This window comes from Piliocolobus tephrosceles, chromosome 2, assembly GCF_002776525.5.
Source record: "Piliocolobus tephrosceles isolate RC106 chromosome 2, ASM277652v3, whole genome shotgun sequence".
In the NCBI taxonomy this organism is placed as follows: domain Eukaryota; kingdom Metazoa; phylum Chordata; class Mammalia; order Primates; family Cercopithecidae; genus Piliocolobus; species Piliocolobus tephrosceles.
The window spans coordinates 93,608,791-93,633,381 of NC_045435.1; the positions used below are offsets into that span (position 1 = coordinate 93,608,791).

At 43.2% G+C, this 24,591-nt stretch overlaps 1 protein-coding gene across 1 annotated transcript in view; it reads right to left on the reverse strand.

The window, feature by feature from the left end:
- Positions 1-3,409: 3,409 nt before the first annotated feature.
- GASK1A (golgi associated kinase 1A) overlaps positions 3,410-24,591 on the reverse strand; it is a 79,852-nt gene continuing 58,670 nt past the window's right edge. The window contains exons 3-5 of the mRNA XM_023231689.2: positions 7,417-7,539; positions 5,550-5,653; positions 3,410-4,909 (exon numbers count right to left, since the gene is read on the reverse strand). Coding sequence (XP_023087457.1) covers positions 4,699-4,909; positions 5,550-5,653; positions 7,417-7,539 — 438 coding nt within the window. The 3' untranslated portion in view covers positions 3,410-4,698. The remainder of the gene's footprint in view (positions 4,910-5,549; positions 5,654-7,416; positions 7,540-24,591) is intronic.

A 24,591-nucleotide genomic window follows, 5' to 3' on the forward strand; every position in this document is an offset into this window, starting at 1 on the left:
ATGTAAACCACCTATCCTAGGGAGCCTGTCCTCCCAGCCCCAGGGAGGAAGAGGTCTGTGTTGATGGGAGTGCCTGGAAATGGTGTCCTTGCCAGATAAGCTAAGGAGGGAGTGCTGGCCCTATGCCACAGTGCTACAAGTGGTTGCTGTGCACTGGGCAGGCTGAGAGGGGCCACTCCATATCTGCCCACATGCCTCCCGTCTATGCTGAGCAGACCTGTTCACATCAGCACACAAAAGGGCTTGGTGCAAGCTGGGGCCTTGCTCACTGACAGGAAGAGTCTGGTGTGGTATTTTCAAAGAGAAACTCTACACACACACACACACACACGCACACGTACACACACACACACACAGCCAGGCAACGCTGCCAGGCAGATTTCCCCTCCTTTCTTAGGTGGCCACCTCTGCCCCATTTCAGTGTAAAGGAAATCTGCTCTCAGGATGTGGCTCAGTTTGCCTGCTCTTCCAGGTGCTGGGCCACTGCCTTCACCTGGATTACCAGCTAACTTTGTTTAATGCTCACAGCCAGGCAGTATGGAAATCAACAAAGACCATCCAAGGGAGAATAGACAGAGGCTTGCTACGGCAAGGGGGTCAACACCATCACTTGCATTTGGCAGGGACTCTGAGACAGGCAGGGACTGGGAAAGCTTTATAGTGAGAAAGAAAGGGAAGGCTCCAGGTGCACCCTGATTGGAGGCTGCTGGCATGAGAGACACTGGAGGAGGGCAAACTAGAAGTGGGGCATCCTAAGTGATTGGTTAGGGGAACATATTTGGCTTTCTCTGATTGATCCTGAGTTGGAAGTAGGGACAAAAGTAAGGAAGCTGGCAGTCACTGACTAGGTCCTCACCCTACTGGGCAGATGCTACAGACATTGTGGTTGGTTCTCTGAGCTGCTACAGAGGTGGTGGGTAGAGTTTTATTATTATATGTAGTTTAGTCATTGTCAACTTGCATGTTCAGTCTCTCGGTGGTGAGACAGGATTAGATCTGTTTTATTTCAAAGGGGCTGTTTAAGTCACAAAGTAGAATGAGCCTCATCCTGATGTGAGAGCTCCAACTCTGCTTTGCAATGAAATGTTTCTTTGTATTTCTTTCTCCTTGACATTTTCTAGGATGACAAGTGTCTCACTCCCACCTCTGGCTGAGTGTAGGTCTACCAGGCAGAAGGCAAAGCAGAGACTGTTAAACAGAAACTGGTTGAGGCCTGGAGGAGCAGCATCACTTGATAAGGGTATCATTGGAAAGAAGTGAGAACACAGGAAGAAGAGAGGAGAAAAGACAAAAAAATCAAAGTCAAATAAACATTGGTGACCTTAAGAGAAATGTCTGAACTCTCTAAATCCAAACTCCCTTTTCCAAGGGCCTGAGTCTTGCCCAGGACACTTCTACATTTCCACACCCACTGAATATGCCAGGCATGTTGGTTTATTGCAGGCCCCTGCTACCTATCTCCTACAGTAGGTTGTAAAAGACCTAGCAAAAGGCACAGGGCCCAGATGGTTTTATGGGAGAGTGCTGTAAAACTTTTGAGGAATAAATGGTTCTTATTTAAACTGTTACAAAGCATTAAAAAGATAATATAATTCTGAATTTATTTTATGAGGTATGTTTAAATTTAATAGTAAGACAGCCATGGAGTGCCCAAAAAAGAAAACCTTATGAATGTATATGCAAAGATTCTAAATAAAATATTTGCAAGTTAAATTCTGCAGTTTCCAAAATACTAACATACCTCAGCCAAATAGGTTTATTCTGAGAATGTAAAGATTATTCAGCATTAGAAAATAAAGGAGAAAAACTAAATGCCCAATAGATATTGAAAAGACATTTAATAAAATTCAATCCCCATTCTTGATTTTTAAAAAGTATTTTAGTAAACTAAGAATAAAAAGAAACTTCCTTAACTTGATGAAAGATATTTATCAGAATGATTTCATTAAACCTGACAAAACTTAATAGAAACCACAGAGGTGTTCCCATTAAAGTCTGGAATAAGATGTGGATGCCTACTATTGTTGCTCTCCAGAAAGTTCCCAACCTAAGTAATAAGACAATATAAATAAATGAGAGGAGTACACAAACACACTTGTGAAATATAAATGTAAAATTATCATTATTTGAAAGTATTATTTTCTACTTAAAAACTATAAGATATGCACGTAAAAGTCTATCTAGAAAAATCTAATCAAGAAAAAGAACTCATTCTCAACAGGAATAAAAATTACAAGCTAACTTTAAAATGAGCTTATTTGTCGAAGAAAACTTTAAAATGTTACTAGAGGCCGGGTTCAGTGGCTCATGCCTGTAATCCCAGCACTTTGGAGGCTGGGATGGGCGGGTGCTTTGAGCTCAAGAGTTCAAGACCAGCCTGGGCAATATGGCAAAATCCCATCTCTACAAAACAATACTAAAATTAGCTGGTCGTGGTGGTGTGCACTTGCCATCCCAGCTACTCAGAAGACTGAGGTGACAGGATCACCCGAGCCCAGGAGGCTGAGGCTGCAGTGAGCTGAGATCTTGTCACTGCACTCCAGCCTGGGTGACAGAGTGAGACCCTGTCTCAATAAACAAAAAAATATTGCTAGAGATTATCAAGGAATAGGTGGATTGATAAACCAAGAATACGTGGATTGATAAACCTGAATGAGAGCACTCAATATTCAAATAAGTCAGATTCCCACTAATTATAAATTCAATATAATCACAACCAAAACACCAAAGGGATTTTGAGGATAATAGGAGAGGGGTGGCATGCTTCATAGATTGACATTATCACATGAAAGACAAATGCACAAAAATAGCAAAGGAAAAAAACTAAAGTAGAAGAAAAATATGGGAACTCAGTCTACCAGACAGCAAAACAGAAAAGAATAAAGTAACTTTAATTAAAACACTGTCATACGAATGCAGGAACTGAAAAATCATATCAGAACAGAGTTCACAAATGGACCTCCGTGCATGTGGGAACCTAGTATCTGATAACAGTATACTTTCACAGCAGTAGAGAAAGAATAGACTATGAAATAATGTTATAGCAACTAAATATCCATTTGAAGGGAAATGAAACTTGTTAGATCCCTAACTCACACCATTCTCTGCTTAAATCCACATAAAATATAGGTTTTATATATGAATTTACAGGGAATATATAAGAAGTATATGAAAATATATAGTAAATACTATATAAGAAATATTATATAATACTAGAATAAAACACAGGAGATTATTTCAATAATCTTGAAGTGGTGACAACCTTTCTAAGAAGGCATGAAACTCAAAAGACTTAAAGGGAAAGATAAACAAATTTGACTACGTGGAAATTAACATTTTACACTTGGCAAAAGACTATAAACAAAGTTAAGAGACAAATGACAGGCTGGAAGAAAACATTTACACCAAGTCAACAGAGAAAAGATTGATTACACTCATTAGAGTCAAAGATTTCCAACAAATTAACAAGCAAAGGACAAGCATCTTAAAAGAAAAGGACAATGCAGAAAAGAAAATACAAATGTCTGGCAAATAAGTGGAAAGATGATTTCATTCATGATTAAGGAAATACAGTTTTTAAACAGGTTTTCCTCCTAAAAACCAAAAGTCTGAGAATGTCAAGTGTTGGTGAGGGTGTAGAAAAATAATCAGTCTCCTACCCTCTTGGGAGAAATGTAAATTGACCCCACCATTTCGGACAGCAATTTGGCAGTTTCTTTCAGAATACTGAATGCCCATACCCTTTGCCCCAGAAATCCCTTAGGGAAATCTGGCTCGCAGAAATACTTGCACGCCACGCAGTCATGTTCACGGCAGCAATGTCTGTAATTGATGAAAAATTGGAGCTACTTAAATGTTCATGATTATGGGACCAGCTAAAGAAAATATGACACATCCCTGCCTTGGAATTTCATGCAGTCACCAATAAAGATTGGGTCAAATCAGATGGCTGATACAGAATATAGTTAATGAAGTAAAAATACAGTGAGTTGACAAACAAAGCATGACCACACTTTTATTTTTTAATTTGCAAGTAGTGTGACCATAAATAACACACACACACATACACACTGCTAGAGAGTTTGTGGAACTTATGCTTTTTGTCATATGCTTCTATTATTTATGAACTTGTTTTTACTGAGCATGTATTACTTTTAGACTTTTATAATTTTTTAAACCAAAAAACATAACTGAGTAATAATTGAAAAGTTGAAGTCTATAAAGACAAACACATTATGTGTCATTTATTAGACCTGAGTCTACTTTCAGCCAGAGCAACTCTGGACTGCAAGTGCAGTTCTATGAAGATTTTACCTTTATTGGGTTTGTCTCATGTATTGCATGCAGGCATGCACACGTGCCACCCACACCTACACACCTCTACACACACACAAAGTTCTCCAGCTCTTCATATGCACATGCATCACACATTTTTACAGTATCTTGAGCAGCTCCAGAACATTTTTTAATGTATTTATTGGTGCAAGGGAATAAATAGCCAGAGCCGAGAAAGCAGAAAGGGATGCATTGAGATTGAAAACCCCATGCTACCTCCACCATCCCGGGCAGGTGAAATATCCCATGACATCCTTGTGCCCCTCTGGCTTCTGGCTTTTCCCATTTGTCCTCAAGATGAGTGAGCCCAAGAAAATGTGGCCATCAGGATGGATGCTCATTGACTCAGGGCTGGTGTGAGGCTCACGGGTCCTCGTCCCTGAAGAGTGTGAGGTTGTGCTTTCGGATGTGTCCCAGCAGCACCTGTCCTCGCCGCTCCAGGGTCTGGAGGACCTGCTTCAGCCCCTGGGCCCCGCCTTGGCTTTCCCAGAACACGGGGTCCATCTGCAGCGACTTAAGGAGCATATTCTGTAGACACCCTGATGCGAGAACCTTCACGGCAGACTCAGGAAACCTGGAGCGAAGGCCCCAGAACCCCATAACAGAAAGAAAAAGCAACAGTGATCTCAGAGAATTTCAATAACAGGTGAAGTCAAATGGCCAGAGCTTGCATAGTTGAGGAAGTCTGGCAAAGTCACCCTGCAAACTCCCCAGGCCTGCACCTGCTATCTCATTAGCAGAGGACCCTTTGCCTAGCTCTGCTGTGAAGACAGGGGATAGACCTTTCAGATGGGTCCCATCCTACAGAGAAGCCAGGTGAACAAATTCTGCTATCCCAGGCTCCATTTGGCAAATGCAGGGCCAGAAAGAATCCTGGGAAGGCAGAGCTGCCTGCCAAGAGTGAGCAGGGAGGGGTAGACTCTTCAGCCTAGCGCTCCCACCCAGAACAAGGGAAGGACTAGCCTCTCCACACCCCAGCAATGCAGCTAGTATTCTGCAGGCACAGGAGGCCCCCTGGATATTGGGGTAGGCCCTGCCAACTGTGTCCCCTCTCAGCTTTCCCAGGGCTCCCCACCACCACCTAAAGTTCTGATCCAACAGCTTGTCTGATAGACCGTGGGCTTCTCAGGGCCACAGTTCAAGGTCCCAAGGTTTGCAGCAAGGCCATCAGGTCTCAGTCCCATGAACTTCCACCCAACCCTTTTGACCCTCACCCATCTATGCCCTCCAGCAGCCGAAAGTTCAGCTTGTCCTCAGGGTGCTGAAGGTTGCCAGCGTTATCGATGTAGACCAGGTGAGATGGATTGCTGCTCCGGACCTCAGGGAAGAGGGTGGACAGAGACAGAGGTGGGTAAGGGTGCAACTACGGCTGACACCTATGGACTTGGTCAAGATTAAGGGGCTGAGAGCCCTGAGCTGTCAGTCCCACAGTCCATGCTAACAAACAGTCCTCACAGCTGAGCACTTACTCTATGCTGGGCACTGTGCTAAGTGCTTCCAGGCATCCTGTCAGTTAATTCTCCCAGTAACCTTAGGAAGTGGGCACTAGTGTTAGCCCTATTTTACAGAAATGGTGGCACCTTAAGTTAAGCAATTTGCACAGAATCACAGTAAGTAGCTGGGCTGTTTCAAACCTGGACCCATAGGGCTAAGGCAGAGCACCATCTGCTAAATTGCAAGGCCAAAGGACTGATCCTGTTTTGGTGGCTGAAGGGGTGAGGAGCACAGGTGGGAATCGGCAGGTGCCGAGGTAGCCTGCTCCTCAGGGCCAGCACTGTGAGAGGCATCACACATGTGCTGCTCACTTGTGTACACACTCAGTCACCCCTTTGTACCACCTGTGCCTATGCACCTGGGCATCCCCCTTAGCATCACTGAGAGCACACAGAGATGTCCTTTATCCTCAAAAAGCAGTGATCACACTCTGTTTCTACAGAAGAGTTTAGCAGCTCCTAAACATTTTGAAAACCAAAATCAGCACCAGATAATTCTTTAGCACCTTAAAGAATACGGTGTGGTTGTGAATGGGAGACCATCTCTTCTGGTCCCCACTCCCATGCACGCACTCCTTTCCCACATAGACTCCAAAAGCCCATGGGCATTTCCCACAATCCTCTCCAGTGGCCTAGGCTTAAGCTATGAACTTCTGTTTCCAGGATCCCAGCTTCCCTTCTCTCTGCCTCTTCTCCTTTCTCACCCCACTCCACATGTCAGGATCACTTTTTGCTCAAAGCTGGGTGGCTCTTCCCTCTAGAAACTGCTGTCTTAAAAGATCTGTGAAATGCCTGCTCACCAGGGGTAAACAATGGCTATTAAAGCTTTGTCTCTCCCGTGGATATTTACCTTTGACAAGAGAAAAGGAGAGATGGCTCTGGGGGTAGAGGAGGAGAATTGCCAGCACCCCCACTAAGCAATCCTGGCCTCCAGGTGATGTGGCCTCCCTGAAGCCCATCCCTGGACACCATGCTGACAGCTACCCTCCAAGAGGAAAGGGAGGCTGTGGGGACACTATGCCTCACTGCAGGAGAAGATAGAGAAGCCTTCCCTAGGGGAAGCATCTTGCTTCTTATGCAGAAGTGGTTATTCTGCCCTCTCCGATGGCCACAGCACATTGCTTCCCACCCTGGACTCTAGTTTTGACAGGAGCAGCAGCAGCCTGTGAGCCACGGGGGTCTTGGGTTCATGCCCTAATGCTGCTACCATATGGCCTTGGAGATTCCTTTCCCTCCAGACTGCAATTCCTCATTTACTGGCACAATGAGGATGTTGACTAGACACACCATTCTCAAACTCTACTTCCAGGAGCCCTAGTTGTTCTCTGGAGTCTCTTAGGGGCAGTGGAGACAGTGAAAACGGAGCTCCAGCCCTCACGCCACACTCCTCCTCAGGCACATTCTTAAAGCTCCATTTTGTCAGTTTATATATTGCAGACTCCTGGAAATATCCAAACAACTGGTTTTGCTGAAAAGAACAAGACTGGGAAACCCCCGAATCAAATGATCTTTGAAACTTGTTAGCATCTTCTGAAGGACACAGGAAGACCTGGTTCTGGGGTAACAAGGGGATGGTGTGGAGACGTACCAGGATGTGGACCAGCCGCAGCTCGGCCGGGTTCCGACATTTCTCTCGGAGCCTCTCTTCTACACAGGGGTCTGAGGGCTCAGGCTCGAAGCCACAACAGTAGCGATCCAAGCGGTCGTGGACCTGTGGAGACACCCAGCCTTTGGTAGGGTGAGGCAGGGCAGGGGCCTGCCTCCACCAGGCACAGCACGGAGGCCACCTGACCTACTGTTTCCTACATGATGCTGGGGCCACAGCAGGGGTGACCCTCAGTGGTTCTCTGTGCTGGTCATTACTAAATGGGGCTTCCGCTTTCCTCCTCTGGTCAGCTCACTCTGCACAGCAGGAGCTGTTTGCTCATGCCTCAGGCCACTGTGGATTTTCACCCAGTGCCCACAGCTTGACCTACACTGTTGCTCTTGAGCTCTAGCCTGGAACCACTGGGGCTCCAAATGCTGACCGTCTGCCTGTCTACCCAGGGAGATTCCACATCACTCTATTTTTTCTTTAAGCAGCAAATGCTACATCAAGGATTCCTCCTTTCTTTAGAGGTGCAAGTCCTTTAATGATCATCTCAACAGCTCCAACTGGACAGCTCTTTCACCCTGCAGCAGGCCTGAATCAAGCTGGGGAAAGAGGAGGGCATCCTCAATGTGGTGTGCGGTCAGTTCTGAGGAGCTTTGCCACCCTTCCCCTGAATAGATACATACAGATGACACCCACAGCATTTAGAGTGGATCAGAGGATTCCTAGAATCACGCTTCCCACTCACTTGCTTCCAGGATGCTTTCTTCAGAAGGAAAGTCACAGCCTGCAAAGTCGGCAGTAGGAAGAATCGTGGTCTGCCCCAGCTCTGACCTACATGAGGATAGTATCTGCTGTAAGTATCTAGGACAAAGAGATTGAGGATGGAGGGGCATACAAGCAGAAGTGGTAGAGTCCTCTGAGGATGGTTAGGGGAGGGCTTGCTGTGGGGAGAAAGACAGGAAAGGGAGAATAGTTGAAGTGAGGAGTTGGTCTGGAGAAGGCTTGGGAGATGCTAGGGAGTGGATGAAAGATGAAGTGAGGGCGGCTGAGCAGCAGGGAATCACCATCACACACAGGATGTGCAAGCCTGGGAAAACTCATTCTATTTTCCTTTTACAAAGGAAACTTGGTTTGATGCAATACCTTGATGAGTGCTTAGGGTGGAAGGTGAAATTACAGGAGGTCTGGGTGTGGGAGGACTTGCTTTGTATGGGACAAGAAGAAAAGTTAGTTTCTTGCTGTGGAAGGGGGAGGACAGAGGAATAGAGAAGGTGAAGGGAAGCAGGGAGCAGCAGAAGGCTGGGGCTGTGAGATGTACCCTCCCGTAAGTTCTCCATCCTGCAGTGAAGCTGCCGCCATTGTGAAATGTTTGGTGGATGCTGAGCTTTGAGTTCAGGTTTGGTGCAGGGCAAGTCAAGGTAGTGCTCATGGCACATCAGACAGAAGGAGTCCATCCACTACATCCAAATCCTAGGAAGGGCTCCAAACCCCACAGGTTATGGGACCAGGGGTTTTAGTTGTTTTCTTAAATCTCTCAGGTGGTGGTGAAAGTCAGTGGGGAGGCCTTGAGGACCTCTGGGATCTACCAATCAGGACAATGAATCACATAGGTAACTAACTCTCAGGCTGCAAAATGTACTAAGTTCCTGAAAGAGCCTGCTGTGGGGAAGACCTAGATTGGACACTCTGATCCCATCTTTGCAGAATGGCTAGTGTGAATTAGAAAGCCTAGGACCACCACTGGAGAGGAAGACATCAGCCTGGGAACCTGGAAACTCAGTATGAAGGGAGCAGAGCAGACCTCATTTCAAGAAAATTGTCATTATCTGAACTGTCTGGTGATTCCCTGGTAAACTCCACTAAAAGGCATGGTTTTTTTTGGTTGCCCAGTACGAAAAGCCTTCTCCTGGACGGGTAGAGGACATGTGTTGAAAACATTTACTGGCAAATGTTTCAACAGCATGGCTGTCTGAGACAATGGATAACAGTTGGGACAAACAATAGATTAACCAAAAAGTTTAAAAAGGAAGAGATAAGAAATGAAATGTCCAAGGGGCTGTGAAAAGCTCCAATATGTTCCTGGAAATCTGGAAGGCCACATGCACATGTGTAGGACTGTGCACATGTTCAGGAAAAAAACTGAAAAGACCCTAAGCTCTCACCTCTGGTTGACCTTGAGACTGTACAAGCATGAGTGAAGGCAAAAGCAGATTTATCAACTGCATACATACGTGTTGGAGATGCCTCAACACACACACACACAGACCCTTTGGCAAACACTAGGAGACTTACTGGCTCCAGAAATTCATGAAAATCTGCTCGATCATCAGTTGATCACTGAACTAACTGAGCAGAAATTTCAGTGGCCATATACAATAAAGAATACAGATGAATATAGAATTTGTTCATAAAAATAAAATAAGCAAATAACAAAGAAAATAACTACAAATGAAAAAAACTACAACAAATAGCAACAACAAAAATCCTGGGGAAAAGAAGAATCTGATTTTCAGAGTGGCCACCTTATATTATTTAAATACTCATTTTTCAACAAAAAATATGAGACAGTCAAAGAAACAAAGTATGGCCAATATGCATGAAAAAAGACAATCAATCAAAATTGTTCCTGAGGAAGCCCAGATGTTGGAGAAAAAATTTAAATTAGCTATTTTACATATGTTCAAAGAACTAAAGGAAATCAGGCCTAGAGAAGTAAAGTATGAGAATGATACCTCACCATAAAGACTACATGAATAATGAGATAGAAATTATAAAGAGAAACCAAATATAAATTATGGAGTTGAAAAGTACTATGGCTTTTAAAAATTCACTGAGAGGATCAAACAGCAGTTATGAGCAGGCAGAAGAATAAATCAGAAAACTTGAAGATAGGTCAACTAAGATTATCAAGTATAAGGAATAAGAAGAAAAAAATGAAGAAAAATAAACAGTGCCTCAGAGACCCATGTAACACCATCAAGTGTACCAACATGTATATAAGAGGAGTTTTAAAAGGAAGGGAGGAGGATGTGAAAATAATATTAGAATTAATGTCCAAAACCTCCCCAAATTTGGTGAAAAACATTGATCTACACATCCAAGAGGTCCAGTGAACTCCATCATTAATATAAACTGAAAGAGACCTATACCTAGAATAAAACTGTCAAAAGCCAAAGACAGAGAGAGAATCCTAAAAGCAGCAAGAGAGAAGTCACTCATCACATAAAAAGGATTATTTCAAAGAGTGGTTTGGTATCAGATTTATCAAAAACCATGGAGGCCAAAAGGCAGAGGAGTAATATTCAAAGTGTTGAAATTAAATTACAAAAAGAGAGTCAGTCAACCAAGAATTTTATATACAGCAAAACTATCCTTCAAAAATTAAGGATAAATGAAGACATTAACAGAACAACAAAAACAGAATTTACTGTCAGCAGGCTTGTTCTACAAGAAATACTAAAAGGGGGCCTTCAGGATGAATGAAAGGATACTAAGTAGTAACTTGAATTAATATCAAGAACTAAAAAGCTCTGTTCAAGATAACTATATAGATAAACATAAAAGACAGTATAAATGTATTTTTTTTTTTTTTTGGTCTGGACTTCTTTTTTCCTCTCTGATTTTAAAAAACAACTGCTTAAAGCAATAATTATAATCTATGCTGATGGGCAGAAAATGTATAAAGATGTAATTTGTGACAAGAATAGCATAAAAGTGGGAGGGGAACAGATTTATATAGATAGAAAGTCTTTTTACATTATGAAATTGCTGGTAATCTGACCTAGATTGTTATAAATCAAGATGTTAATGGTAATCCCAGTGCAACCAACAAGAATATAACTATAGTCCTAGTCACCAACCAATCTCACAAAACCAGATGTTGAGAAATGAGACAGCATTCAATAGTCCCAAGTACTGTCCCCAAACATTATTTTCTCTGTTTTATACAGTTGAAAACGGAGAAATCACACCTCAGGTCTAGACAGGCTGAGCGCATTTCTGTGAGGCCACATTAGTAGCAGTAGACCAAATGGATTAAATATATCCACTGATTCTAGTAAAAAAGCAAGTTTATGCACGGAGGCCAATGCACAAAGCCCAGAAGATTGGTCCAACTTGGCAAAGAACCACAGCCCTGTCTATGCAGTGAGCCAATTAGCAAGACTTCCTGAGGAGGACCCTCTTTACTGCTTTGGCCTCCTGAACTTTGGGTAACCAATACCCAATTTTCCTTCTTTCCTCTAATACCCTATTATGAAAAATTTCAAACATACAGCAAATTTGAAATAATTTTATGGTGAATACTCACATACCCATCACCAAAATTCTACCATGAATATTTTACTTATTTTATGACATATCTAACCATCGATACATCTCTATATCCATCCATTAAATCATCTTATTTCTTATTTTTTATGCATTTCAAAGTAAGTTGCAGACATTAGAAATTTCCCTCTAAATATGTTGGCATGCACACCGCTCATTAGAGTTCCTGGTTTTTCTATAAGAGAACCAATCTTCCCTGCTAGATACAGTCTGGTGGCATCATCAATCCAAATACCCTGCACATCCAGCCATGAAGTGAAGATGGGGTCCAAGCTCCTCTAACCATATACCCTCCATCCTTCCCCTGACTCTTCAGGCTTCCCAGGCCTTTTTCTTCCATTCCTTGAAGCCCTTAATATCTTACCAAATACAGATTCTTTCCTTGCTTATGTTAACCAGAGTTAGTCTCTGTTGCTTGGAATCGAACTCCCTTCAAGTGATGCACCCCCTGAATTTTCCTTCTTCCACGTTAAAATATACTTGGGTTCTGAAACTATGGTAGATATTTCTATCAAACTATGGTAGATCAAAAGATGGCCCCCACCCATCAGCCTAGGGCTCACCTACAGAAGGTCCCAACCATACAGTGCCCATATGTAGAGGTATTCTTGCCCATAACAGGCTTAACCCACCCACACAGCAGGCTGAAAGTGCTGGAAAATCAATGCTCCCAGGAGCAAGCTTCAACCAATGACTTATGGCAGTTAGTGTACAAATATCATAGCCCCTCATCTCCCAGGGGAATGATACCCGACAGCAGTGTTCTACAAAGTCTGTCAAGGGCCCTCATCTGGGTTCAGCCTCACTTGCTCATGGTGGCAGCCTGCTCTTTACTGTAGCCTTCATTAGCTTTTCTTCCTTCCCTGTTTCACTTCCCCATTTGCTCACCAGGTTTCCTAGGACCACCTCCCAAATAAGTTGCTCTATTCAAATTCAAGTCAGAGTCTCTTTTTGGGGAACTCAAACCTAGATAGAAACCTGTCACAGTCTCTATTGCTGTTACATGTCCAAGCTCTTGTTGGTCAATATTCTTGTCATACTTTAGTACCTAGCACTGGACACAACAGCTGAGAATCAAGTTATAGAGTAGCACAGAAACATTGCCTCCCTGATTCCAGATGCTAAGACTAGATTCGCATCTTTGCCAATCTCATCATATTGTTGACACCTATTTTGCATGTCCAAAATTAGCAAGTCTCTGTCTCATATAAGTCCATTCAGCCAGGGCTTCATTAACCTGCATTTATACCACTGACTCACAGGCCCTCAGTAGAAGACTTTGCATTTAACACTATTCTATTTCCTCCTTTAATCTTTCATTGCAACCCATTGAATATTTTTTGGATGGTTTTGTTGTCACATTCATTTGCTTTTCCTTCCCCTGCCAATTTCCCTGCCAATTTTAGGTTATGTGCCAGTCAGACCAGTAAGCTACTATACCAATGGGAGTGTTTTCAGCCACAAGTAACAGAAAACCTGACTCAAAATGGCTTAAACCATAAGGAAGATTGAGATTATTTACAGAAGGAAGTCTTGAGGAAAGGCAGGCTGGGTGGATTTAGCAGCTCTATATTGTCATGATAAGGACTTGGGTTACTTTCTGCCCTCCACATACCACCCACAATGTTAACAGCATCCCAGTGTTGTCTTAGGATGCCTGCCAGGTAGTTGCTGTGGGAATATGTTTCCTTGTTCCTGTCCAACAGGAGAGAAAGAAAAAGAGTATGAGAGAAGGGGAGAGAGAGGAGGAATCTCTCCCCTCAACAACCATGGAATAGAAGGCCTTCCCTTCAGCCAAATTAAGAGGCACACATTCTTGGACCAATAGCACTCAGTGGAAGATGTTAATGCACTGATCCTTGAACCCATTGCCCCTGAATCTAGGAATAGGTGGAAGGTGAATCAAATCAGGGCTCTGTGAGGAAGGACTACAAGAGACTGGTTGGGTCCCCTACAGCCCAGATGTCCTCATTCAGGTTACTAATAAAAATGTTGGCTAGGACAGGGTTAGAGAGCCCTGCAGCATACCACCAGAGACCTCACAGCCTTCCCGTTCATTTTAAGTCACTAAAGCTAGTATCATACCACCTGTATTAGTCTGTTCTCATGCTGATGCAAGAGATGGTCTCCCAGTCTTGGGCAGCTCTGGCCCTGTAGGGTAGAGACCCCTCCCGACTGCTTTCACTGGCTGGCATTGAGTGTCTGCAGCTTTTCCAAGTGCAACAGTGCAAGCTGTCAGTGTATCTACCATTCTGGGATCTGGAGGACGGTGGCCCTCTTCTCACAGCTCCATGAGGCAGTGCCCCCCTGGGGACTCCATGTGGGGACTCTGACTCCACATTTCCCTTCCACACTGCTCTAGCAGAGGTTCTCCATGAGGGTTCCACCCCTTCAGCAGACTTCTGCCTGGACATCTAGGTGTTTCCATACATCCTCTGAAATACAGGTGAAGGTTCCCAAAGCTCAAGTCTTGTCTTCTGTGTAGCCACAGGCACAACACCATGTGGAAGCCAATAAGGCTTGGGGCTTGTACCCTCTGAAACAACGGCCTGAGCTGTACTTTGGCCCCTTTTGGTGCAGCTGGGATGGAGGGCACCAAGTCCTAAGACTACACAAAGCAGCAAGGCACTGGACCCGGCCCACACAACCATTTCCTCCTCCCAGGCCTTTGGACCTGTGATGGGAGGGCTGCTGTGAAGACCTCTGACATGCCTTGGAAACATTTTCTCCATTATCTTGGCATTGACATTTGGCTCCTCGTTACTTATGCAAATTTCTGCAGCCAGCCTGAATTTCTCCCCAGAAAATGAGTTTTTCATTTCTACCACATCATCAGGCTGCAAACTTTCCAAACTTTTATGCTCTGATTCCATCTCAATCATAAGTTCCAATTCCAAACCATCTCTGTGAATGCAAAAAACTGAATGCTTCTAAGAGTATCCAGGTCACATCTTGAATGCTTTGCTGCTTAGAAAGTTCTTCTGCCAGATACCTTAAATCATCTCTCTCAAGTTCAAAGTTCCACACATCTCCAGGGCAGGGGCAAAATGCCGCCAGTTTCTTTGCTAAAGCATAACAAGAATCACCTTTATTCCAGTTCCCAGCAAGTTCTCATCTCCATCTGAGTCCACTTCAGCCTGGACTTCATTGTCCACATCACTATCAGCATTTTGTTCAAAGTCATTAAACAAGTTTCTAGGAAGTTCCAAACTTTCCCACATCTCCCTGTCTTCTTCTGAGCCCTCCAAACTGTTCTAACTTCTGTCTGTTTCCCAGTTCCAAAGTCACTTCCACATTTTTAGGCACCTTTATAGCAGCACCTCACTCTTTGTGGTACCAATTTACTGTATTAGTCCATTTTCATACTGCTATAAACAACTGCCCAAGACTGAGTAATTTATAAAGGAAAGAGATTTAATTAACTCACTGGTCTGCATGTCTGAGGAGGCCTCAGGAAATTTACAATTATGGCAGAAGGTGAAGGGAAAGCAAGAAACCTTCTTCACAAGGTGGCAGGAAGGAGAATGAACGCAGGAGGAACTACCAGGCACTTATAAAACCATCAGATCTCCTGAGAACTCACTATCACAAGAACAGCATTGAGGAAACCACCGCCATGATTCAGTTACCTCCACCTGGTCTCTTCCTGGACATGTGGGGATTATGGGGATTACAATCCAAGATGAGATTTTGGGTAGGGACAGAGTCAAACCACATCACCACCCATATATGAGCCTACTCCATGCTTTCATATGCACCCCATCCTTTGCAAGAGTCACCAGAGGCTACCAACACAGTGGTTTACTGCAGAGATCAGAAAACTTCTCTATAAAGGACCAGAGAGTAAATATTTTAGGCATTGGAAGCCATACAGTCTCTGTCATAACTACTTAAGTCTGCCACTGTAGTGCATATCTTATATATTACAGATAATACATAAACAAATAGGCATGGCTATATTCCAATATGTTGGTAGAAGAGCTGAGGCAGGACTGGCTTGTCTGACATAATATGAAAGAGTCTTGGAAGATGTCCAGGGTCCAGGGTCTAAAACCCCTTATGGCCTTTGGAACACCAAGCTCTCTGCCAAAGGGTGGAAGGCTACCCTGCCACACCACAAACCTAAGCCCAGGGCATAAAACCCCTCATGACTTGGATGGAATCCAGGGTTCAGGGCATAAAACTCCTCGTAGCCTCTGCAGTATGCACAGACTTGTTAGTTGCTCTCCCAGGCTCGTAAACATGCTCTCCATTATCTCAAGCAGCACAGTATATTCTATATGTGTCAAAGAAAATGCTAAACCATCACAGCTACTCTTGATGCACCACTACATTTCTACCCCCACATCCTCACGCCCTCACCTGTTTACCCCCACATCCTCAATGTCTTCACCACCTGCTTCTTTGTTTGATCACCAACAAATAGTGGGCTCCCAGAGCTCAGGGCCTTCGCAGCCTCCATACCAGTGTTGGCCCCCTGGACCCACCTTACGCCTTCTTAACTTGTCTTTTCTCATTCCTTTGACTCCGCCAGACTCTGTAGCCCCCATGGCCTCGTGTTGGGTGTGATCACCCCTTCCCCTTCCACCCTTTGGTACAGAGCTTGGTGTTCCAAAGGCCACGAGGGGTTTTAGACCCTGGACCCCGGACATCTTCCAAGACTCTTTTTATATTATGACAGACAAGCCAGTCCTGCCTCAGCTCTTCTACCAACATATTGGAACACAGGTAAAACCTTATGTGCACTGAAATTGAATTTCATATAAATTTAGATGTCCCACAATATTATTCTTTCAATTTTTTTAACCACTTAAAAGTGCTAAAATCATTCTAAACCATTCTACAAACAGGTGAGGAGTAAATCTGGTGGCATTGTGGGCCATGGTTTAGTTTGTGACCTCCAGTTTGAAGTTCAGATGAATTTGGGGATGAATATTGCCTCCACTATGTCCTGGCTGTGTGAATTCAGGAAATTACTCATCTTGCCGTGCCTCAGTTTTTTCATCAACAAAATAGGGAGGTGATACTCCCATGGGGCCGTGTTGAGGATCACACAGGATGTAATGCAGGAGGCAGATGTTATGGAGAGTTCCCAGAAGTCTCTGGCCCTGGAGGGGACAGGTCAGTGGTTCTCTCCTAAAAAGCATTGGCCTCACCCCCCACTCACCCAGCACTACAGGCCTGAGAACCAGAGTTCTCAGGTTATAGACATAAAGGAAGTTATGACGGTCTAGTATCTCTTCCATGCACAAGTCTAGTGTTTGGAGCATGGACATATCTGTGAGACAGAAATCCACCAGCTGAATTACCTTGGGCCAGGAGAGCAAATGTCAGGACAGCTCTAGCAAGCCTGAAGTGCAATAACTGCTCTGAATTTTGCTTCACACCAGCTGCGTGGCCAGCCAAACCACCTTGCTCCCACCAAACCCTCCCTGCTCCCGTCTCAAGGACATTCTATGCAGATTTAAACTTGCAGCAGCATTTATTTCCAGAGGAAGCTACAAGAAATACTGGCCCATATGATGCGTGCAGTGCTGGCTTCCCAGAATCTATACCCATTTGAATGTTTCACCATGAGGGCTTGGCTGGCACACTTGCCAGTTTGATTATTCTGCAGTGCTGTCTGGTTGGTTTTTTCTACAGAAGAGAAATTAGGTTTAAACAGTAGAAGACTAGCAGCCAAACAAGACCAAACTTGACTTTCATTCCCATATTCCTTCAAGATTTGATTTTTTCCCCTTTTTGAAAAAATGAAGAGATACCAAGAAAAAATGATAAACCTTTAGAGTTTGGGTTTTCTGGCAGTGTTACATAATCGTGTGGACAGAAGTTTTTGTTTAATTTTAGTTAAGCCATTGTAATGCCCTTACTCTGTGCCAGGAATTATCCTTAGTGCTTTACCTATCACAAGTCATTTGACCCCTGCTAGCCGCCAAGAGATAGATACTGTTATTGTTCCCATTTCAAAGATGAGGCTGAATAATGAGTCACAGATGCTGAGTAATGTGATCCAGCCCCCAGAACATGTTTGTCATAACCAGAGACTTAGTTGAGGTTTTTGGATGCAAGAACAAATCGAAGTGCATGACTGGCTGCCAACATGAAGGATATAGTAGGGTCATTGTCTCTGTGACCTCCCAAACAGGACATCTGGATGGGACAAGGTACTGCAGTCTGCCAAGGAGGGATACCAGGTCCAGCTGTGGGGGTGGGAAGTTACAGAGTGAAGGCTCTGGGGCCAAGACTCAGGTTCCTCAAGCAGTGCCTGATCTGGGTCTGGTACAGTCCCGAAGAGCCATCTGCTGTCCCTGCTGTCCCATGCCTCCAGTGCAGAGATGCTTTCCCAAACTGGGAGCAGTCACAGGCCTGGGACCTTCATGGTGGAAAGGGTGGCTGCTGGCTAGGCAGGCTCACTGCCTGGGGGTCAGAGAGTTGCAGCATAGTTGGAGGCAGGAGGAGAGCCAACTCCCCTTCCCATACCCCAAAACCTCTCTCCAAGGAGGGTGGCAGGCTGCTCCCATACTGGCTGGCTGGCTGTTGAAGAATTTGGTGAGGCTTTGGGAAGGTCAGAGTGTGGAAGAGGAGGGAGTTACTTGGCACTGACTCTCACTCTCCTCTAAGGACTCACCTTGCTGTGCTCCTTGCCTTTCCACATACACGGCATCTTCCCTGGAAGCTCCAGGGAGGGAACATCTAGACTGCTTCATCTGCCCAAACCCCGAGGCCAGAAGTCTCAGCACCATCTTTGGAAGCCAGTGAATAGACCAGCTGATGGGCTTTGAGGAGCTGGATTGAGAAGGACTACGGCTTATCTAAAAAGACATCTGTGGAGCCTCCTAAATTTTAAACATCAACACAAAACCCAGCAGCTGTTAAAAGATGAATCCACCGCAGCAAAGTAGTTTCTGACCGAGAAAGCTAAGATGAATCACCATTGGAACGCTGTCACAAAATGTCCCCACTTCAATAATTAGGGGGGAAAATATGGTGACCTCTTCCACGATACCCAAAAGGCATTTGATAAAATTACACATCCATTCCTGACAATGAAACTCTTTTTTTTGTTTTTGTTTTCTTTTGAGACAGGGTCTGGCTCTGTCACCAGGCTGGAGTGCAGTGGTGTGATTATAGCTCACTGCAACTGCCACCTCCTAAGCCCAAGAGATCCTTCCCCCTCAGTCTCCTGAGTAGCTGTAACTACAGATGCATGCCACCATGCTTGACTAATTTTTAATTTTTAATTTTTTTTTTTAGAGACAAGGTCTCCCTATGTTGCCCAGGCTTGTCTTGAGCTCCTGGGCTCAAGCAATCCTCCCACCTGGCCCACTCAAACTGGAATTACAGTCGTGAGCCACTGCACATGGCCTGAAAACTCTTATTAAAGTAGCAATAATGAAGAATTCCTCATATCTTCAGTCAAAAGCCAGCATAGTGTTTAATGGTGAAACACTAGAAATTGTCCCAAATCTGTAAGAAACATGTCACGTCTCTGGGGCCAAGACGGGTTCCTCAAGCAGTGCCTGATCTGGGTCTGACAGAGACCAGAAGAGCAACCTGCTGTCCCTGGTGGCCCATGCCCCCAGCACAGAGACACTTCCCCAGAGTGGGAAGAGTCACAGGCCTGGGGCCTTCAGGATGGGAAGTCCTGGGATTACAGGCGTGAGCCACTGCACCTGGCCTGAAAAACTCTTAATAAAGCAGGAATAATGAATAGTTCATCACATCTTTGGTCAAAAGCCAGCATGCTGTTTAATGGTGAAACACTAGAAATTGTCCCAAATCTGTAAGAAACGTATCATGTCCATCATTCCATTAATATTTACCATTGCTCTGTGACACCAGTAAATGTAATGAGGTAAGAGTAAGAAGAGGAAATGAAAAGATAGAATCCCATTTGTTACAGATGAAATGATGGTATGCAGGGGAAGCCCAAGAGGATAAACTGAGCAAACATTAAAAACAAGATGAAATCAGAAGGTGGATGGTGGCAAAATTAATATGCAGAAGAAATCGCTTAAATATGGACAAAGAGCTACCAGCCAGAACATGTAATGAAAGAAAAGACACTATTTCCAATAGCCACAAGAAGACAAAATGCCCAGGAATAACCCAACCTGAAAGTGAAGACCCAGCTGAAGAAAACATCAAAATGTTTCTGAGGAACGTGAACAGATGGAGAGGCATAACCTGTTCTCGGCTAGAGTGACTATATTTCAGGATGTAAACGCTCTCTATATTAATCCACAAAAACTTGACTTGATTTCAAGAAAATCCCAAAAGGATCTGGGAAGGGGAAGGAAGTAACAAGCAAAAAAGTACACAAGAATATCAAAAAAATTCTAAAAAAGAGCAGTGAGAAGGACCAAGTCCTACTAGTTATTAACATAAAATATAAAGCTCAGTAATTCAAACAGTGTGACTCTGGCATATAAATAGACCCTTTCCTGGAACAGAAAAGAGTCCAGAAATAGACCTATATACATATGGAAATTGGCTCTATGGTAAAGGTAGCCTTTCAAGTTGAGGGAAAGATTGATTATTCAACAAATGTCACTGGGACATTTGGGTTGCCATCTGAAAAAAAAAAATAGTTGTTTTATACCTTATCCCTTACTCCAAAATAACTTCCAGATGGATCAGAGATATATCAAAAACATGAGAGAATTTAAAAAATAACCCTGAAATGAGAATAGCCTTTTAAAATATAGCACATGCACCTAGAAATCAGAGAAAAGCCTGGTCATTTTAACAATGTACATTTTTAAAACTTTCTACACTGCAAAAAGACTACAAACAAAGCTTAATGACAATTAATCTAAAGGAAATATTATATACTACAATGGAAAACAAAGGGCTAAGTTCCTTAATCTATAAAAAGCTCTTAAAATCATTAAGAAAAAGACCAACAACCCAACAGAAAATGGGGCAAAGAACATGGATGGAGCTGGAGGCCATAATGCTAAGCAAACTAACTCAGGAACAGAAAACCAAACACCACATGTTCTCACTTATAAGTGGGAGCTAAACATTGAGTACACATGGACACAAAGAAAGGAATCACAGGGGCCGCACAAAGAAGGGAACAACAGTCAGTCACAGGGGCCTACTTGAGGGAGAGGATCAAAAAACTACCTCTCGAGTACTATGCTTATTACCTGGGTGACAAAATCATCTGTACACTAAACACCCACAACACACAATTTACCCATATAACAAACCTGCACATGTACCCCTGAACTTAAAATAAAAGTTTTAAAAATAAATAAATAAAACCTAACTAGGCTGGGCACAGTGGCTCACGCCTGTAATTCCAGCACTTTGGGAGGCTGAAGCGGGCAGATCACCTGTGGTCAGGAGTTCAAGACCAGCCTGGCCAAAATGGCAAAACCCCATCTCTACTAAAAATACAAAAATTAGCCAGATATGGTGGTGGGCGCCTGTAATCACAGCTCCTCGGGAGGCTGAGGCAGGAGAATCACTTGAACCTGGGAGGCGGAGTTTGCAATGAGCCAAGATTGCGCCATTGTACTCCAGCCTGGGTGACAGAGTCAGACTCCATCTCAAAAAAATAAATAAATAAATAACCTACCTGGTGGCAGATTGTGCTGGTAGCAAGAAAAATAGATGTTTTAAAAAAGAAAAGAAAATGGGGCAAAGAATATGGATAGCATTTTTGTCTTTTAAAAGGCTTTTAAACAGAAGCAGGACTAAGACTGAGGCCAAAAAAAAAAAAAAAATCAAAAGAGGTACTCACTTTCTTTTTTTATATATATACTAAAAGAATAAAGATTTTTATTAAGCATTGTAAGTTGCATTCAATAGCCTTCAGATACACCACACCACAATCCATCAACAGTCAATCAAACCCAACAGCAGTTCATTCTTGCACAATCCATGAGTCAGGGCCGAACTCCCTTCAACTTACAGTAAGATCCTACTTAGTTCTTGTGGGCAGGGGTTGGGGATTACACCTCATTTCTCATCACTAATGTGATGAAGAGCATCAGAAGTACAGGAAAATGATAAGAAGTGATTCTGATTTCAAAGTACATTGTTTGGAAACATTAACAAAAACATCAAAATGATAGGAATATACCTGCTTCTACTAAACTCTCAATGGGAAAGTTTTCAAGAACAAGCAATTTGTTTCCTGCTACAGAATGGGGTGTGTGTGTGTGTGCTTTTTTAAAGATCAAAGAGTTTTTTTCCACAGAATTTCATATTTGCTAATATGAAAGCATAAAACGGCAACAAAGAAAAATAGTGCATACAGCAGTGAATACACCAGTGTAATATTGATGTTCGAAATGGCTAGATAATTTTGGGGGGGCTTTAGAATAAATGCAACAGAGGTCAATAATCATAAAATTGCAAGGTTAGCGCAAGATCAGTCAACGACTAAACAAAGTTAACATCTTTTCTAGGACTATTACTGATTATTAGCATTTTTGTTTTGCAAATGGGCACATACTGATAAGAATGGAAGAAAGGACAATAACATGCATAATATTAACTACACACTTCAAAAATTATGAACCATGCAGAAGTTTAGCTCAAGTAGTAGTACTAAAGGTCTACATCCGATTCAAAACCACATAGTTCATTGATCACAGATGCATGGTGTGAGTCACGAAAAGTTTCAGAACACATTGTGTTGATTTTGAAAGGTCATTTGCATCTTCTATTTCAACTTTATCTCCATTTAACTTGCTCATAAGTATGTATGATGTATATTTAAAATCAGCAGAACAGCAATATTACTCTATAATTTTTTAGTTTTGATAGTTGCACTTTTTTTTTAACACAAAAGAACCACATCAACAGTGATGAAATTTAAGAAAGAAAAACTGTGGTTGTGTCTTATTTCTTTCATAATCATAAAAATCAAACCTTAAAGAAAGCTTCATTGTGAAACAGCAATGCAAAATCAAATATAATGGCATACATATGGTGCCAAATACTAAAAATTATATTTTAAACTATATATACTTCAAGACTGCCAAAACTTGTTTTCTTTATACTTCAAGAAACACAACTATAGGCTTTTGTCATAACCAGTTTATTAAACTTTATGTGTACCTCATTTTAAGAGTGGGAGTCAAATGCTCTTCATTTTCTTTCTCTTTTTTGTTTTATTATAGCATTTTGACTATAACTGGTTAAAATTTTAAATGTATTGTTTAAATCTCTGATATTAAAGAGGGATCTGAATTTCCAAAGTCCTCATTTTTCTCTTACAGAAAGGACAAAATGTACATAACTGCAGGTTCTTTCTCTCCAGATATTCCTAAATCCTTACCTTCCAGCATCCTTCACCCTCTATAAAAAATACATTTACTCTTCTTTATTTAAGACAGTTGCCTCCAGAGCAGCTTCTCTGCCACAAGGGCTGTCTGTACTTAGTGCATTTAAATGACGATTTGTATTGCACGTTTTAGAGTCATTATTCAAGACACTTTCAGAGTGGCTGGGAGCCCTGGCATCACCTGGGGTCCTGTTCATCTTGGGAGTCGGCTTCTCCTCAGCCATCACTCCATTTTCAGCCAGGGACCCTTCTGAAGACAGAGGACTTCGATTCCCCAGATTTTGACTTAGGTTCTTTGGCCGCTTCTTCCGCTGAAGCAGCATAAGGAGGTCTGCCCTGAATCGCTGCCTGGTTTGAGGTACTCACTTTCAGTGTTGTGCAATCGCAGGGTCAGTACCCAAGAGTGATCATGCTCTTAATTTTCTGCACCTTGGAAACCTCCCTTGCCTCACGTGTTAGTTTTCTATTGCCATGTAAGAAATTACCATGCACTCAGTGGCTTAAAAGAACACATATATGATTTCACAGATTCTGTGGGTGAGGAGCCTATACATTTTTGCCAGGTTCTCAGCTCAGGGTTTCCCCAGGCTACAGTCAAGGTATGGACCAGGGTTGGATCTCACTCTAGCTCAGGGTCCTCTCTTAAGCTATTCAGGTTGCCAGCTGACACCATTGCTTGCAGTCAGAGGACTGAGGTCCTCAGGGTTGCCACAGTCCTTCTAGATGTCTCCTCTCCCCATAGGCAGTTCATAACATGGCTGTTTACTTTTTTCCTTGAGGCCAGCAGAAGACTCTCTGGTGCTTCACCTTTAAAGATTAGGTCAGGCCTACCCAGGATAATCTCCTATTTGATTAACTCAGAGTTAACTGATTAGTAAACTAATCACTGGAGTAATATTCCTTCATATTTGAAACTGGCCCAATTTTCCAACCAGCTGGATGCCCATAGAACTGAAGCTTAAGAAACGTACATTTGTACAATGAAATGTACCTGCCGCCTGTCGACCGGCTCCTCTTCCATACCCCTAATTCCTGTTTTCCCCCACTGGTTACAATGACGCTAGACCACCTGCTGCCTGTTAACCAACTCCTCTTCCTTGCACCTGTTGTTTTCCTTCCTGGCTATATAAACTCTTAACTTTGGTCAGGGAAGAAGGATGGATTTGAGATTTGGTGCTTTGTCTCTCTGGCTAGCATCGCTGGTAAAATAATAAAGCCTTCTTCCCTGGCAACACTTGTCTCAATGATTGACTTTCTGTGAGGCAAGCAATGGGACCTAAACTGAAACCCTGGTGTTCAGTAACAAAGTTTGGTTCTGACCAGAAACACCTTGCTTGTGGGTCAGCTGCCACAGGCTGGGAGAGTTTCAGAAGCCTCCGAAGCTGCTGCCTGACTACATTTGACTACATTTGGCCCAGTGGTTGGCTTTGGGCTCTCTCTCTGGCCTCGTCACTGCTGGCCCCAACTGCATTCCTGATTGTCTAGGAAGCCTTTGAGATTTGACATGTGCATCCAGACAAGTGAGTGGCTTTTGT